Genomic DNA, 14687 nt, shown 5'->3' with positions numbered 1-14687 from the left:
CCGTTGCCAAAAACTGCCTTCCTTTGTCTTCAAATGAAAAGGTTGAGCTTTGAGTGAATTAACTCCGGGGAGGGTTTTGAAGACTTCTTTCCTGGTATTTCCTTGGGACACAACTAAGGCTATTCCCACATCTCTGTGTTCTGTTAGGAAGTGAAATGGCTACCACTTAATAATTGTCACTTGTTGATGTGGCCAGTGTGGTGGCCAGTGTCTGGGGCACTGAATATAACAATCAGAAGATCAGATAGCTGCTGCGGGGAAATTGTGGCAGACGGAGGGTTGGTGGGAGGCTTTGGTGAAACGACCAGCCCTGATCTCTGCAGGCCTTGAAATTGCTCTTTTTCCCGTGGAAGTAATGGGAGTCATGTAATCAAGCTCAACATTTTTTATAACCTAATCCAGGGACTCTTCCAGCCCTTCACTCCTGGGACTCTTTCAGTAAAGAGGAGAAACATTTTTAAAGAGTCACAGCAACTGACGTGAGGAACCTTCAGTTTGTGATGTTTTAGTTGAGCATTTGTCCTAGCTCTGTCACCTCATGGCAGGGGCGGGGGAGTGGCACCGTCTTTACCAGCAGATCACTTGCTAGGATCTTGCTGTCTTAGCTTTGGCTGTCATAACAAAATACCACAGTTTTTATGGCTTTAAACAACAGAAATGTATTTCTGTTCATAGTTCTGGAGGCTTATAGTCTGAGATCAGGATGCCAGCATGGTTGGTTTCTGGTGAGAGCTCTCCTCCCAGCTTGTGGACGGACGCCGTCTTGCTGTGTGCTCCTGTGACCTCTTTGTGAATGGGGAGAGCTGGGGGGCCGGGACAGGGAAGAGAGTTACTCTCTCGTATCTCTTCTTATAGGGACACTAATCCTGTTGGTTCAGGGCCCTACCTATAGGACCTCATTTAACCTTAATTACCTCCTTATAGGTCCTATGTCCAAACACAGTCACATTGGGGGGGGGGGGGGTTAAGGCTTCCACACAGGAATTTTGGAAGGACACAATTTGGTCTGCAGTGCTTGCCAAGTTGCCTCTTACTCTGCTGTCTGAAAACAATAATAACAAACAATAATATGTTTGAAGGTACTTCCAAAAGTAGGAAGCGCTATCCCCACGTGAAGGGGTCATTTTAATTTATTCAGCTCATGTTACTTTGTGTCAAATAGTGGTGTTAAAAGAGACCATAGAGGACATAGAAGGAGAGAGTCATCTTCCCGAAGTTTACATTTGTTTCCTCTATTTTTTTCCGGGATGGTTTTCTAAAGAATTTTCTGTTAGGCAACTTCTTGTCATTTGGAGCTATTACATTCTCTTACTGCTCCCTTTCTCTTGCAGGGTAAAAGTTAAGACTATTTCTAAGTTCAATTCAGTGATTCCATGTACCTTATGGGATACATTGGTGTTCAATCACTGGGGAAAACGTTAAAGTGGTAAAAGTTATTATGAAAGTATTGTATTCTAAGCAAATAGAGTGTCGCTTCTATAATTCACTGTGACTCTTGATTCCTGTTGTTACCTGGTACCTGTCATTCCTCCTGAGCTTCCTATTCACGAATGCGTGCAAACCATTTAGCACCACGCAGAGCCAGAGAGATGGAAGGCTGTATTCACTTTGAATAGCTATTAAGAAAACCGCCGAGTATTCAACGAAGGGGTGGGTACTGGTTAGACCGAGCAGTTTGTAGTCTGTCCTCGATGCATGAAACATTTCACGTGTGTGTGTTGAAAGGACAGATGGCTACTCACGGGGTCTGCAGCCTTTCACCATTGGGCCTGCATCTACTTTTACATTTCTGAAAGTCACAGAAACCCTGCATTTTTTCCCCATTAGGCTTGACCTCTGCTGCCCTCGTTGCCTCTCAGCAGGTGGCTGCCCAGGCATCTGCATCAGGAATGTTTCCTGCACAAAGAAGGTAAAGAGCCTCTATGTTTTGAATCAGTTTTCTAGGTAGAGACATCTTAATGGTGGGAGGAAGCAAGTGTAGGCTTTTTAGACCAAACACTTAGCTCCTAAGGGTTTGATATTGGAGTGAATGTGCGTATTTTACCACTAAGCTTCACATGCAACTTCTATTCCATTCTTATAGCTGTAATGTACGTTAGTGATGAACTGACCTGTGTCTTAAACGGTTGAAACTTTCTTAGGTTGTCTTCACTGCTTTGTTAAAATAATTCACCATGACTCCCTTTGTTTTATTATGTTTAAAAATGAAGTTGCAAATGGAGGAATGTATTTCCATAGTGCTAAAGGTAATGTTTGTTCTTTGATATTTTCAATTACCCCTCAAGTTGTGTTAAAAAGGAACATAATTTATTTTTCACGTTGTCTGTCATTACCCTTGTGTTCATTCACTTTCTATGGAATTGAGTTCCATTGATTGAATAGAATTAAAATGTCTGTTGGTCTTACAGTTTTCATATTTTCAGTGTCAAATGTGGATGGAACCGCTCTGCTAAGGTTTTCTTTTCTCTTGCAGAGAATAACAAGATTGGAAATGTACGTTGTCATGTGACTGGATCACATGCAGAAGCGCTTTATACAGACATCAGTTCCATGGTGTTAATTTGAAATGCCTTAATGGCAGGCAAAAACCAGTCATTTCATTTTTGTAAATTACAGATTTTATCAGAGAGTAACAAATGTTGCTGTAATTAAACTTCTGTTTTATATATATATATATATACGTATACATATATGTATATACACACACGCACACGCACACACACACACACACATATATATTCTATACTTTTTGTATCAGTAACCAGGCTCGCACACACAGGGTCTGCTGCCGGGTCGCAAACTGCTCAGTAAAGGAGATAAAAGATGTGCTTGTCAAATTGAGAAGTGTTAGCCACGGAAGGCTGCTTACTTTCTTTTCCTTTTGCTTTTCAATTGTAAATAAATAATGTTATGTATCAGTGTGCCTGAACCTTGCGTATCCTTCATATATTTCCCGTAAGCCCCTCAGAAAGGCTAACTGTGATGACGACACTTGGGTACAATTTAGATGTCTGTTTGGTGGCTCTGTTAAGATGCATCAGTGTAAAATGTTCCTGTGGTCACTGTTTGTACTTGTGTATTGTGGGAAAAATACTTTTGGAAGGCATGGGGTTGCCAGTACCACAAAAACTGTGTTGTATATAATGTAAAGATGAAAACGGGGAAATAATGAGCATCTGTGAATAATGAGGTGTCATTTTTGATAATCTTGAATGGCAAATAACCCAATAGCCTGCATACCAGAGACATCTGTGATTGTTCTATTACTTGAATAGTCCTGCAGTCCTTTTTTTTTTTTTTTTTTTTTTTTTTTTAATGTTTACAATTATCCAGTTTTAGAAGAGAGAGACTTTAACGCCATTGCCTGGTTACTTGTTTTATGCTGTAATCTAGTTTATTTTATGTAAGATGTATATTGAATGCTTTCCTTTTTTATACCTGCCTTAAATAATTTGGCAATCAGAATTAAAAAGGTTTTTTTTTTTAATATATATAATGGCTTCTTGTCTGTCTCATGTTATTTCTAGCTGGCTGATAGTATTTCTAATTCCCAAAGAAAGGTTCCTTAATATTATGAATGTCCATTGCATAAGATACAGTACAGAAATACTGACTTTTCTTATATGACACCCAGGTTTAACAACCAAATAAGTGGATTGAATCCAGCGGATATATGTATCTTTATTGGGTATTTACTCAAATACAGAGTATAATATCACTACAAATTGATACATACAGGTTTCTGTGGTATGGAATGATATTCCAAAGATGTCAGGCTTGTGACGTGTGGACAGTAGGTAAAATGTGTGAAAACTTGACTTGTCATTAAATTGTTTTACTAGCATATGTTATGCCGAACATACAGAATTAACTGCTTTCTCACTTTTTTTCCTTTTCCTTGCTTCCCCTTTTCCCTCCCTTTCTCCCTCCTTCCCAGCAAGTACTTTCTGAGCACCTACTTTATCCCAGGCACTGTACATGTGCTGGGATATAGCCATGAACAAGGCAGACAAAAATTCCTGTCCTCATAGAGTTTGCATTTTCTAGTAGGTGGGGTAAGCATAATAAAATATGTAAGTACTATGTGGAGTATGTTAGATGGTTGATAAATGCCCTGGAGAAAAATAAAGTCTGGGAGTGGGCATGAGGGATGTGTGGGTGTTTGTAACTATTGGGTTGGCCAAAAGGTTCATTCGGTTTTTTCCTGTAAGATGGCTCTAGTAAGTAGCGCTTGGTTGTCTTTAACTTCATTCGAAACAGTTTTGTTAGATTGTATTGTGACAGCTGTCATATTAGCGTGCATTAAAAAAAAACTTATCAAACCTGGTGAATTTTTGTGTAGCCATTTTAATACTGAAGGTGGAAGAAAAACAACATTTTCGGCATATTATGCTTTATTATTTCAAGAAAGGTAAAAAACACAACTGAATCACAAAAAACGATTCGTGGAGAAGGTGCTGTGACTGGTAGAACGTGTTAAAAGTAGTTTGCAAAGTTTCATGCTGGAGACTTCTCTTTGGGCAATGCTCCACGGTCAGGTAGACCAGTTGAAGTTGATGGCGATCAAATCGAGACATTAATTGAGAACAATCAACATTATGCCACCCAGGATATAGCCAACATACTCAAAACGTCTAAATCAAACGCTGAAAATCATTCGCACCAGCTTGGTTATGTTAATCGCTTTGATGTTTCGGTTCCACATTAAGTTAAGCGAGAAAAAAACCTTCTTGACTGTATTTCCGTACGCGATTCTCTACTTAAACGTAACGAAAATGTTCCGTTCTTAAAACAAATTGTGATGGGTGATGAAAAGTGGATACTGTACAGTAACGTGGAACGGAAGAGATCGTGAGGCAAGTGAAATGAACCACCACCAACCACACCAGAGGCCGGTCTTCATCCAAAGACGGTGATGTTGTGTATTTGGTGGGATTGGAAGGGAGTTCTCTATTATGAGCTCCTTCCAGAAAAACAATCCATTAATTCCAACAAGCACTGCTCCCACTTAGACCAACAGAAAGCAGCACTCGATGAAAAGCATCCAGAATTAGTCAACAGAAAATGCATAATCTTCTGCCAGGATAACTGAAGGCCACGTGTTTCTTCGATGACCAGGCAAAAACTGTGACAGCTTGGCTGGGAGGTTCTGATTCATCCCCCGTATTCACCAGACATTGCACCTTTGTTTTTGTTTTTGTTTTTGCAATACGCGGGCCTCTCCCGTTGCGGAGCACAGGCTCCGGACGCGCAGGCTCAGCGGCCATGGCTCACGGGCCCAGCTGCTCCGCGGCACGTGGGATCTTCCCGGACCGGGGCACGAACCCGTGTCCCCTGCATCGGCAGGCAGACTCTCAACCACTGCGCCCTCAGGGAAGCCCTGCACCTTTGGATTTCCATTTATTTCGATCTTTACAAAATTCTCTTAATGGGAAAAATTTCAATTCCCTTGAAGACTGTAAAAGGCACCTGGAAGAGTTCTTTGCTCAAAAAGGTAAAACGTTTTGGGAAGATGGAATTATGAAGTTACCTGGAAAATGGCAGAAGGTAGTGGGACAAAAAGGTGAATACGTTGTTCAATAAAGTTCTTGGTGAAAATCTATTTATTTTTACTTAAAAGCCGAAGGAACTTTTTGGCCAACCCAATACAGATAGAGTGATCAGGAAAGGCCTCACTCACGGAGATGAGGAAGCAGTCACGCACATATCCGGGGGGTGGGGGGAACATTGCAGTGAGATGCAAAAGCAGAGCCAAAGCCCTAGAGTGGGGGAGTGTGTCATGTGTTTGGACTGGTTGATGCTTTATCCCAGCTGTGAGTTTTAATGATTTTACTATAACTGCTAATAAGAGTTCTACCCCCTTGGTTTTTCCTAAGACAGTTCTTTAAGTTGACAGAATTTGTCTTGGTGTAATTTGGTTAGTTTTCCTACTTGGGGGCCTTCGCTTCACAAATGAATAGATAATTGCAATCAAAAATACTTCCTCTACTTTTGGAAGCCACCTGAAAGCGGCTTTTCTTATGAATTTGGTCAAACATTGTCTATGGTGTTAGCTACACGTCAGAGTATTTCACCTATTTTTTCATCACTTTTTAAAGGTATCACATTTTTTTCAGTTCTTAGACCGTGTCTTGATGTGTCCTTGAAGACCTGATGTAATTTGTCTTATACCAGTTAAACAAGTATGTTTCCTCTGTTCAGAATACTGTTTAAAGTATGACATTTGGTTGCCTACGTGCTGCTCCAGTTCTAGAACTGACGGAACAATTCAGCGTCGAAACACAGGACCAGAACTAAGGTCGATTTACGTCTTCACCAGCCGTGTTATCATGTTCCTGGTGGTGGCTGGGGGATACTGTGGATTCCTGATGATTTTCCTGCCTTTAGTAATAAATATTTTAAAAAATCATAGGGAAGCCAATCTCACCTGAGCTGTGCAATGATTGGATATATGCTTATTACGCACCAGGCTTTTAATTACTTCTAGTTAGGTGCCTGAGTAGGTAGAGTGTAAATATGGGCATCAGACCATGCTTAACTCTGCTACTGTAGTAAACGGGAGGGCTGACAGATACAAAGAGGTATATGACCGAAAGCAGAATGCAATTTGAATAGGCTCTCCCTCCAGGTTCTTACTGGAACATTATTCATGACTGGTTTCCATCAATCACTGAATGAAGTTTTGTTTCTTCCCCTTACTGTTACAGTGTTGTCTCTGCTGATGACAACATGAATTGCCAAAGGCCAGAGCTTGTCTATATTATGTGTGCCATTTCTCTGGCTGAGTACATAGTCAGTACTGAATGGTAAATTAAAGATTCCCAGAAGACAAGCCTACTTGGCTCCATTATATTACTATGATGAATCTGCCATTAATACGGTTCTAATTGTTTTACTTTCATAGACATAAAATCAGTCCCCTTAGTGACTAATAATAGGGTTTATTGATTTTACTAAACATTATTCATTCCAGGCCTGCTCATATCAGCTTGTCCTGAACATATGCAAAAAGCCTGCAGTCCTGACACAGTGCAAATTAACTTCATGGAGAAATGAGACTGAAGAGTTGTTTACAGCTGTGGTCCCAGCGAATACAGAATATTAAAAACAAGGTAATAGGCTCCGTGTATAGAACCGTTTGTTCCTAGATTAGGATCTCAGATGGCTTTTTCATGGAAACTTGCCATTGATGTTCAACCCAGGTCATTAGCACTTACAGAATGAAAAGGCTGGCCTTATATATTCACCCTGGCTGTGACCCTGATTTAGTGTGGTTTCAGCCCAAGGGTCTGAGAGTAACCAGAATGAATAGCTCTGATTGATAGAGGATAAAACAGCAGTTTAAATGATAATTACTGGTCATTTCGTTCCCTCCCTCCCTGACTCTGAAAAAGAGACAAGACAGGCAAAGCCATTTATTACTGTTTTTTGTCACTAACCACAGTCGTCCATCCCCTGCTTCCTGCAAAAGCTTGAGTCATAAATGTTGTTTGCTTTCAGTTAACTTTAGGAGAGAAAACAGAGTGAAACCCACTATTAGCAGTTCCTCCGTTGTGGTTTATTTTTTCTTAACAAAATCACTCTCGAAAGCAGGGGTTCCCAGCCTTGGCACTGTGGACATTTTGGACGGGAAAAGTCTGTGCTGGGCGATGGGGGTAGGGGGCTGTCCTGTTTATCGTATAGGATGTTGAGCTACCTCTACCCACCAGTTGTCCCTAGCAGTTTCTAACCACACCCCCCACCGCCACCCCCAGCCCAAGTTGTGACAGTCAGCTGGTCATGAAATTTCAGATCTCCTGCCTAGCCCCTGGCCCACAGATAGACTGGTGCATTTTCTTGTTTTTTGTTGCTTTAGAAGATATAAAAGGCATCAGTGGTGCCTGGTGAACCCATGAAAATATAATGGGGGATGCTCATTTGACCAACATGGATGAAGTTGGACCAGATCTTTTAGCTTTTTAAAGAGAGTTGGATGATCTAGATTTTAACCTAATAACTAATAGTTTTTATAGGTTGAAAATGAATTCAGTCTAAAAACCACGTCTGAGGGCTGAATTTGACTCACAGCACATCAGTTAGCAAAATACACTTTACGTATGTTGTTAAAAATCCTCACACTAGCTCTCTAAAATACGTATTATTTTTCCCCAGTGTGAAGACTTTCCAGTTAGAAAACCTGGAGAAAGGAGTCATTCTTAAGTAGGTGCTGGGATTTTTTCCTTCCCACATGTAGTGCCATTCGATTCATGTACAGGAATAAACTTTGGAAGCTTCTCAGATGCACTATACATTTCTGTGAAGATTTTTTTTTTTCTTTTAACTTAGACATGTGAAAATAAAATGAAAGGAAACAGGACAGACCTGGAAATTGAGAGGAAATAAAGCTCTCCAGGGCCATCATGAGTACAAGACACTGCTGATGCCCGTGAATGTGGGCCAGTTCAGAGTCCAAGTTTATGGTCTGGTCAGGTGCATGGCCCTGGCCCGTCTGTGGTCATTCTGACTCCTCATGGAATTTCGAGTAGGTGCAGGTGGGGCAAAACTCCTTGCCTGAGTTTATAGCAGAAATGACTAATCATTGCGGCTCTCCACCTATGTGTGGGTGAGACCTCACCATCTTTTCAGCTCAGCTCTCCGGGCAGCTACTGAAAGTGGATCAAAGTTAACATACAACATAAAGCCAGTTTCACATCCCTCCAAGAAACTGAGCTCTTGAGGGATGGAATCATGACCTTGTATCTTTCAAGGGCATCAGAACCCCCTCATTTTCAAGCCAGGAGACTTAACATGGCACTGTGCTTTCCGTTATTAGAAAACTTGAAAGTTATTTTATTTACCTTCAGTGTTTTAAAGCAACCATTATTCCTTTAGTCAGAAAAGTTGGGGCACCAGAATCATTATTTATTGACTCATCTTTCCACTGATTTATGGAGGTGTTCTTTCTGTTTTGTTTTGTTTTTAACTTTGTCATCACAGCTCTGCTTCCTCTCCTGCTCCGTCTTATAAGGATCCTTGATTAGATTGGGTCCACCAGATAATCCAGGATAATATCCTCATTTCAAGGTCAGGTCAGTGGATTAGCAATCTTAATTCCGTTTGCAATCTGCATTTCCCTTTGCCATGTAACTCAACATATTCATGGGTTCTAGGGATTAGGAAGTAGACCTCTCTGAGAGGTCATTGTTCTGCCTGCCATCCCCCCAACACAAGTTCCTTTCTGCCTGGGTAGTAATTGGAACACAATAAATAATTACATAGGATTTACCATGCACTAGACACTGTTCTTAAACACATCACATAAAACAATACACTTAATGCATGTAACGACCCAACTACTATTCCCCTTTAGAGTTGAGAAAACTGAGGCATAGAGGTAAAGTACTTTGTCTGAGTTCATGCCGCTATGTAAGTGATGGTCTGGCCTCATGACCACTGTGCTGTGCTTCTTCAGAAAAGGGATCCTAAACTCCCTAGGTAATTAACAAAAGCTAGCCAGCTTTTTCCTTTTCTGAGGTATGTCTTACTTTCAGAGGGGCCAGTGAGGAAAACATAGCCTTTGTCTCTAGTTTTTATGAGACAAAGCCCTGTAGAGTCTTTCAGGAGCTGGGTGGCAACCCAGACCCGGAACCTGGAAGCCCGGAGGGGCCTCAGCACATTGCCAGCAGAAGTTGCCAAAATTTTTACTTTTTTTCTGGCTGTCGTGGTGGTCCTTGCCACCTTTAATCCTCTGCCACCTACACTGGATAATTAAAAGCTCAGAATTCAAGAGTGGGGCTTGGTGGGAATGGGTGCTTGGGTGTCCGGTTGCCGGGAAAAGCTGATGCTTTTGTGATTCTGGATGGGACCATCAGGGAGTCTGACCAAGGATCTCCAATTCAGACCTTTGATCAGCTCCAAATGATGTTATACTTACTGTCCCAGAGGGCTTCTGAAAAGATGAGAAAAGGAAGACCTTCAAACCACAGCTTTAAATTCATTTTCCATAACCAGATCCTTTTCTAGAGCATTTTATGTACACTGAAGTGGGAGGAGGGGATATGGGAAACATACTTAACATTTGCAGAGTGTAAACATTTAAACTATACTCTGATTTCTTGTATTGGAATTACTTCTTTATTTATTTTTATTTTTTTTTGCGGTCGCGGGCCTCTCACTGCTGTGGCCTCTCCCGTAGCGGAGCACAGGCTCCGGACGCGCAGGCTCAGCGGCCATGGCTCACGGGCCCAGCCGCTCCGCGGCATGTGGGATCTTCCCAGACCGGGGCACGAACCCGTGTCCCCTGCATTGGCAGGCGGACTGTCAACCACTGCACCACCAGGGGAGCCCTGCTTTGTCCTCTTTTATCCCTCCTGTTATGGCCACGAGAGTTCCAGGAGCCCCGTCCAGAGACATCAAGGTCCAGGGGGCAGGACTGAGTCTGCGTCTCTCTTAGGAGGGAAGAAACGTTTCTTGGACACCTCTGGAACATACCCCGTCACGTCTCCTTGGCCAGAACTGGGTCACATACTCACTCCTAAATCATCATGGACAAGAAGATGAGATTGTCAGGACCTTCTCAGGCTAAGAAGGGTGAGAACGGGCCTCTGGATCATGCAGGGGGGCAGCGGGGGATCATGGCTTAGAACCAGAGTTCTGTGAAGGGAAACGAAGGCGGAGGCGAATGTTTTGTTGTCTGGGAATGAACCTTTCCTTGAGGCCAGTGGGATTTGGTAAATTCTCCTGGCGTCCTCTCCGACTCTCCGGAGGTGCAGGTCTACATACGGGACAGAGGGGTGGGGGGAGGCAGGCAGTTGTTTGCGCTTAAGCAGAATTCAGAGGCACACTCGGTAGTAACTGATTCTCCCCTAGACAGTATGGTGACGGGGCAGAATTAGGGTAGCGAGGCCCTCAGGTCATGGGCTACAATGAACATCCAGAAGGAGACAAAGGGATTCAGAAACCTGCTGAGTAGGACTCTACTGGTGGAAAAAAAGATGCCTGTCACCACTGCCACCCCTAACACACACACACACACACACACACACACACACACACACACACATGCACGCACGCGTGCGCACGGAGTTATGTGCTCATTTAGCCCCCTGACAGAGGGCAACTCTTACCCTTTCAAGAACAAGGAAGATTCCTTGGGGAAGAGAAACCAAGCTGGAGCCTGGGGTCATTTGACTTAGGGTTACTGAAGACTTTAGGTTGAGAAACAGCCTTATCTGGTTCTAAAGAGAGTCTTGTGGTTGTTGGAAGGGCGGGAGTAGGTGTTAACTCCTAGGTAGCCGGTACTGGGTGGGGCGTGATCCTCTTTGCCTCTACCCTGCTCTCCCCTGGCAGAGAGCAGAGCGCTTGGTAAGGAAGAAGACAAAGGAGTGGCCCGAATTTCTTTCCCCTCCACCAACCCTCCCCGGGCTCCAGCGTATATAAGCTAACCTGCTTACCCTCGGAGGATGGACTCCCTTGCTTGATGAGGGATGGGCTGGGGCTCCACTAGCAGGTCTAGTGACTAAATGCCTTCCAACGAAGGAATTTTGAAAGTGAACAGGATGGGAGGCAGAATTCATTCGGGAAACATCTGAGTGCCTCCTAACCTCCTAAGGGCCCGGTGTTTCCCGGGGGCTGAAAGCTCAGACCCCCGGGCTCAGAGCCCTTCCAGCAGCGTGGCACCGCCCTCCGTTCTGTGCATCAGCCGGGTGTCTCTGCAGAGCTGGGCACAGCGGACCCCAGCAGATCTTTTGCTGACTGCAAAGATCTGATGCGCAGACGAGCACTCGCTTTGGGGACTCTGCAACCAAAGCTCGTAAACCTTCCCGTGATACGCTCAGCCTCAGAAATCCCCAGGTGCCTTTGCGTCTGCCGCCCACCCGGAAACCCCCACTGTCCCCTCGGTGATAAGATAAAGGGACAGACAATAAGTGATGGATTTTATGATAGCAGCTGGGGAACCAGACCGTCTCCTGGTCCAGGCCCCCCACGCGGGGGCTGAAGCAGGATGAGTCCGGAGAGGTCCCCAGCAGGCAGCTCCAGGAGGCCCCCTGACGGCATGGCCAGATGTGCCCAGAGGTGGGGCGTTTGGGTGACTCATTTCTGCCCCTTGCCTGGAGTCTGTTGGTCGTCTAGTCAGTGAGTGGCAGAATCAGAGGCAGAAAGTGCCCCCCAGCCCAGGGGAGCCCTGATGCCACTTAGAGGCCAGCCAGTAAGTGGTTACTGTCTTGAGAGGCCTCACGCTGTGGCAGAGCAGTTTCTGGAAACCCGGTGTGACAGTCTCTGGGGCCCAGGAATGTTCCTGTGACTGACTCTGGCCGGGGAGGCGGGCTCAGGTCATGCAGGTGACCAAGCAGCATCCCCAGGGTCAGCTAAAGGGACTTCCCTTTCATTGTCTGGTGGTGGAAACCGAGGAACTTGTGTGGAATATGAATGCGTCATCCTCCCAGAAGGCCCCGTGTCTCTAACATCGTCCCACTCCTTGCAAGCGGCTCCGAGGGCCTCTGAGGCTTCCTCTGAACGCTTGGCAGGTTCACCTGTGCACCTCTGCTTGCTAATGCTACCTTGCCTTAGTCAAGGACGTGTCAGCTGTATATAACACAAACCTGTTCTAGCTAACTGAAGCAACATAGGCAAATGTAATGTAGGGCAGAGAGGTCTTAAGGGAGCAGGGGTAGGAGGTGTGTACAGGCGTCAGAGGGGCTTGGGACACTGGCACATGGGATGTCTTCAGGCACCTGGGCAGCCTCTCCCTTTCCCTTTCCTCCCGCCCCCAGTCTCTCTCTGTCTCTCATCCCGACTTTTCTCTCTGCTCTTTCTTTCCCGTCTCATTGTTTCTCATGCTGCTCACTGGCTACCTGTGATTCTCCAAACACGTGGCTTGCCTTGCTGGCAGAACGATCTGGCATCTCTGTTCTAATTCCAGATTCCCAGGAGAGAGGATCAAAGTGGCCCAACTGGGTCCAGTGAGCCAGGAGGGTACTGCAGTTAGAATAAATTGCCTTGCTGAGGGAACAGAGGCTGAGGGGTCAGGGGTGGGAACAGATCGCTAAGCTGGCTCCTGGGTGTGGCTTCTTCGGACCGGCCCTATACCTCTACCATCTGCGCTCTGTGGCCAAGAACCATTCAACCCAGCTTAGTTACAAAGAGGGTTTATCGAAAGCTGACGAGTCAGTCTCATAATACCCAAGCATAGGAAGGGAACTGGCAGGTCACAGTGATGGCTTTTAGAAAGCCCCTAAATCTCTCCCCAGTGTCGCATAATCTCTTACCTCTGCTTCTTTTGGTGCAGCTGTCCCATTCTCGTGCTTCTGTTGACAGACTCACTGTTTCCATCTCCTTATGGCTTTCCCTGCTCCTGTTACTAAATGTGACTCGGGACTGCTATGGACTTCACTGGCCCATTTTTCACCATAATTTAATGGATTCAGTCTTTCAGTTCCCACTCCAAATTCCAATGCTGGGCGCAGTGGATTTCTGTCCCTGTCATGGCCAAATGTGGCCGGCCAGACTTGGGAGAGGTAGGGCGGAGTCATATAGAACCCAGGACTGTCCTTCCCAGCTTTACTGTGGGTAAAGCAGATTCTCAAAGAAAGGAGGTGAGGTGATGGCACCTCTGTCCTGACGTGACGTCCACTCACTCAAGTGACAAATATTTACTGAGCGCCTGTTTTAGCCTAAAAGCTGTTCTGGATGCTGGAGATAGAACAGTAAAGAAAAGAGATCAAATCCTGCCCTCATGGAGTTTACATTCTAGTGGGAGGACATGACCGTATACAGATACACAAATGAATGTATCGCATGTCAGGTGCCGGTGCACGGTAAGTTGGGCAGCGAGAACGGGGAGAAGAAATGTCTGTTTTTGTGGTATAATAAAAATAGAAGTTTTTTTGTTTTGTCCCAGTTCCTGGCACAGAGCTCCTAAAACCCTTGGAATTTCCTAAGTGATAGAAGTGTCTCGCTATTCGTGAAGAGCCCCTTTTGACTGTACCTGAATTTACGCTCACGAGATGACTCTTGGCAGGTCTCAAGTTAGCTTCAGGATGGGGGCTGCTCACCAGGGGACCCAACTGGGGGATTAGAGGGTTGGAATCTTTCGAGGGAAGAAGGACCAGCGATTACGTTCAATCACAGTGGCCAGTGATTTGATAAATCATGACTATGTAATAAATTTCAATAAAAAACTCTTCAACAGGAGGCCCAGGGAGCCTCTGGGTTGGTGAACACTTCGCTGTGCCTGGAGAGGGATGGAACCTCTGGACCATCCCCCGCCCCCCATATCTTGTTCTTTGCATCTCTTCCATTTGGCTGTTCCTGAGTTCTATTCTTTATGATAAAGCTATAATCATAAGTATAATGCTTTCCCAAGTTCTGTGAGTCATTCTAGCAAATTATTGAACCCGCTTGTGGGGAAGAAGATTGCAGGAACTCCCAAATTTATAGTTGACTGGGCTTCTGCAGGTAGCCTGGGGACCCCATTTGTGGTCGGCATCCGATGTTGTGTGGGACTGAACCCTTAACCTGCTGGGTTTGCACTAACTCCAGGTAGTGTCAGAATTGAATTGTAGGACCCAGCTGGTGTTGGAGAATTGTTGCTGGAAAATGACATGATTTTATACGGGAGTTTCAGGGAAGAGACACCTAAAGGAAACGAGGGAGCAGGTCTTGTAGTTGTCTGTAGCATAGTGTTTCCTGTAGCGGGAAGAAGTACG

At 44.7% G+C, this 14687-nt stretch overlaps 1 protein-coding gene across 1 annotated transcript in view; it reads left to right on the top strand.

The window, feature by feature from the left end:
• The window catches only part of ZNF608 (zinc finger protein 608), a 100878-nt gene extending 98965 nt beyond the window's left edge, over positions 1-1913 (top strand). The window contains exon 7 of the mRNA XM_065873681.1: positions 1828-1913. Within this exon, the coding sequence (XP_065729753.1) occupies positions 1828-1913 (86 nt within the window). The remainder of the gene's footprint in view (positions 1-1827) is intronic.
• The last annotated feature ends 12774 nt before the right edge of the window (positions 1914-14687 follow it).

The sequence above is a fragment of the Phocoena phocoena genome, chromosome 3 (genome assembly GCF_963924675.1).
Source record: "Phocoena phocoena chromosome 3, mPhoPho1.1, whole genome shotgun sequence".
NCBI classification, from domain to species: Eukaryota; Metazoa; Chordata; class Mammalia; order Artiodactyla; family Phocoenidae; genus Phocoena; species Phocoena phocoena.
This window is presented reverse-complemented; position numbering and strand designations above follow the sequence as displayed.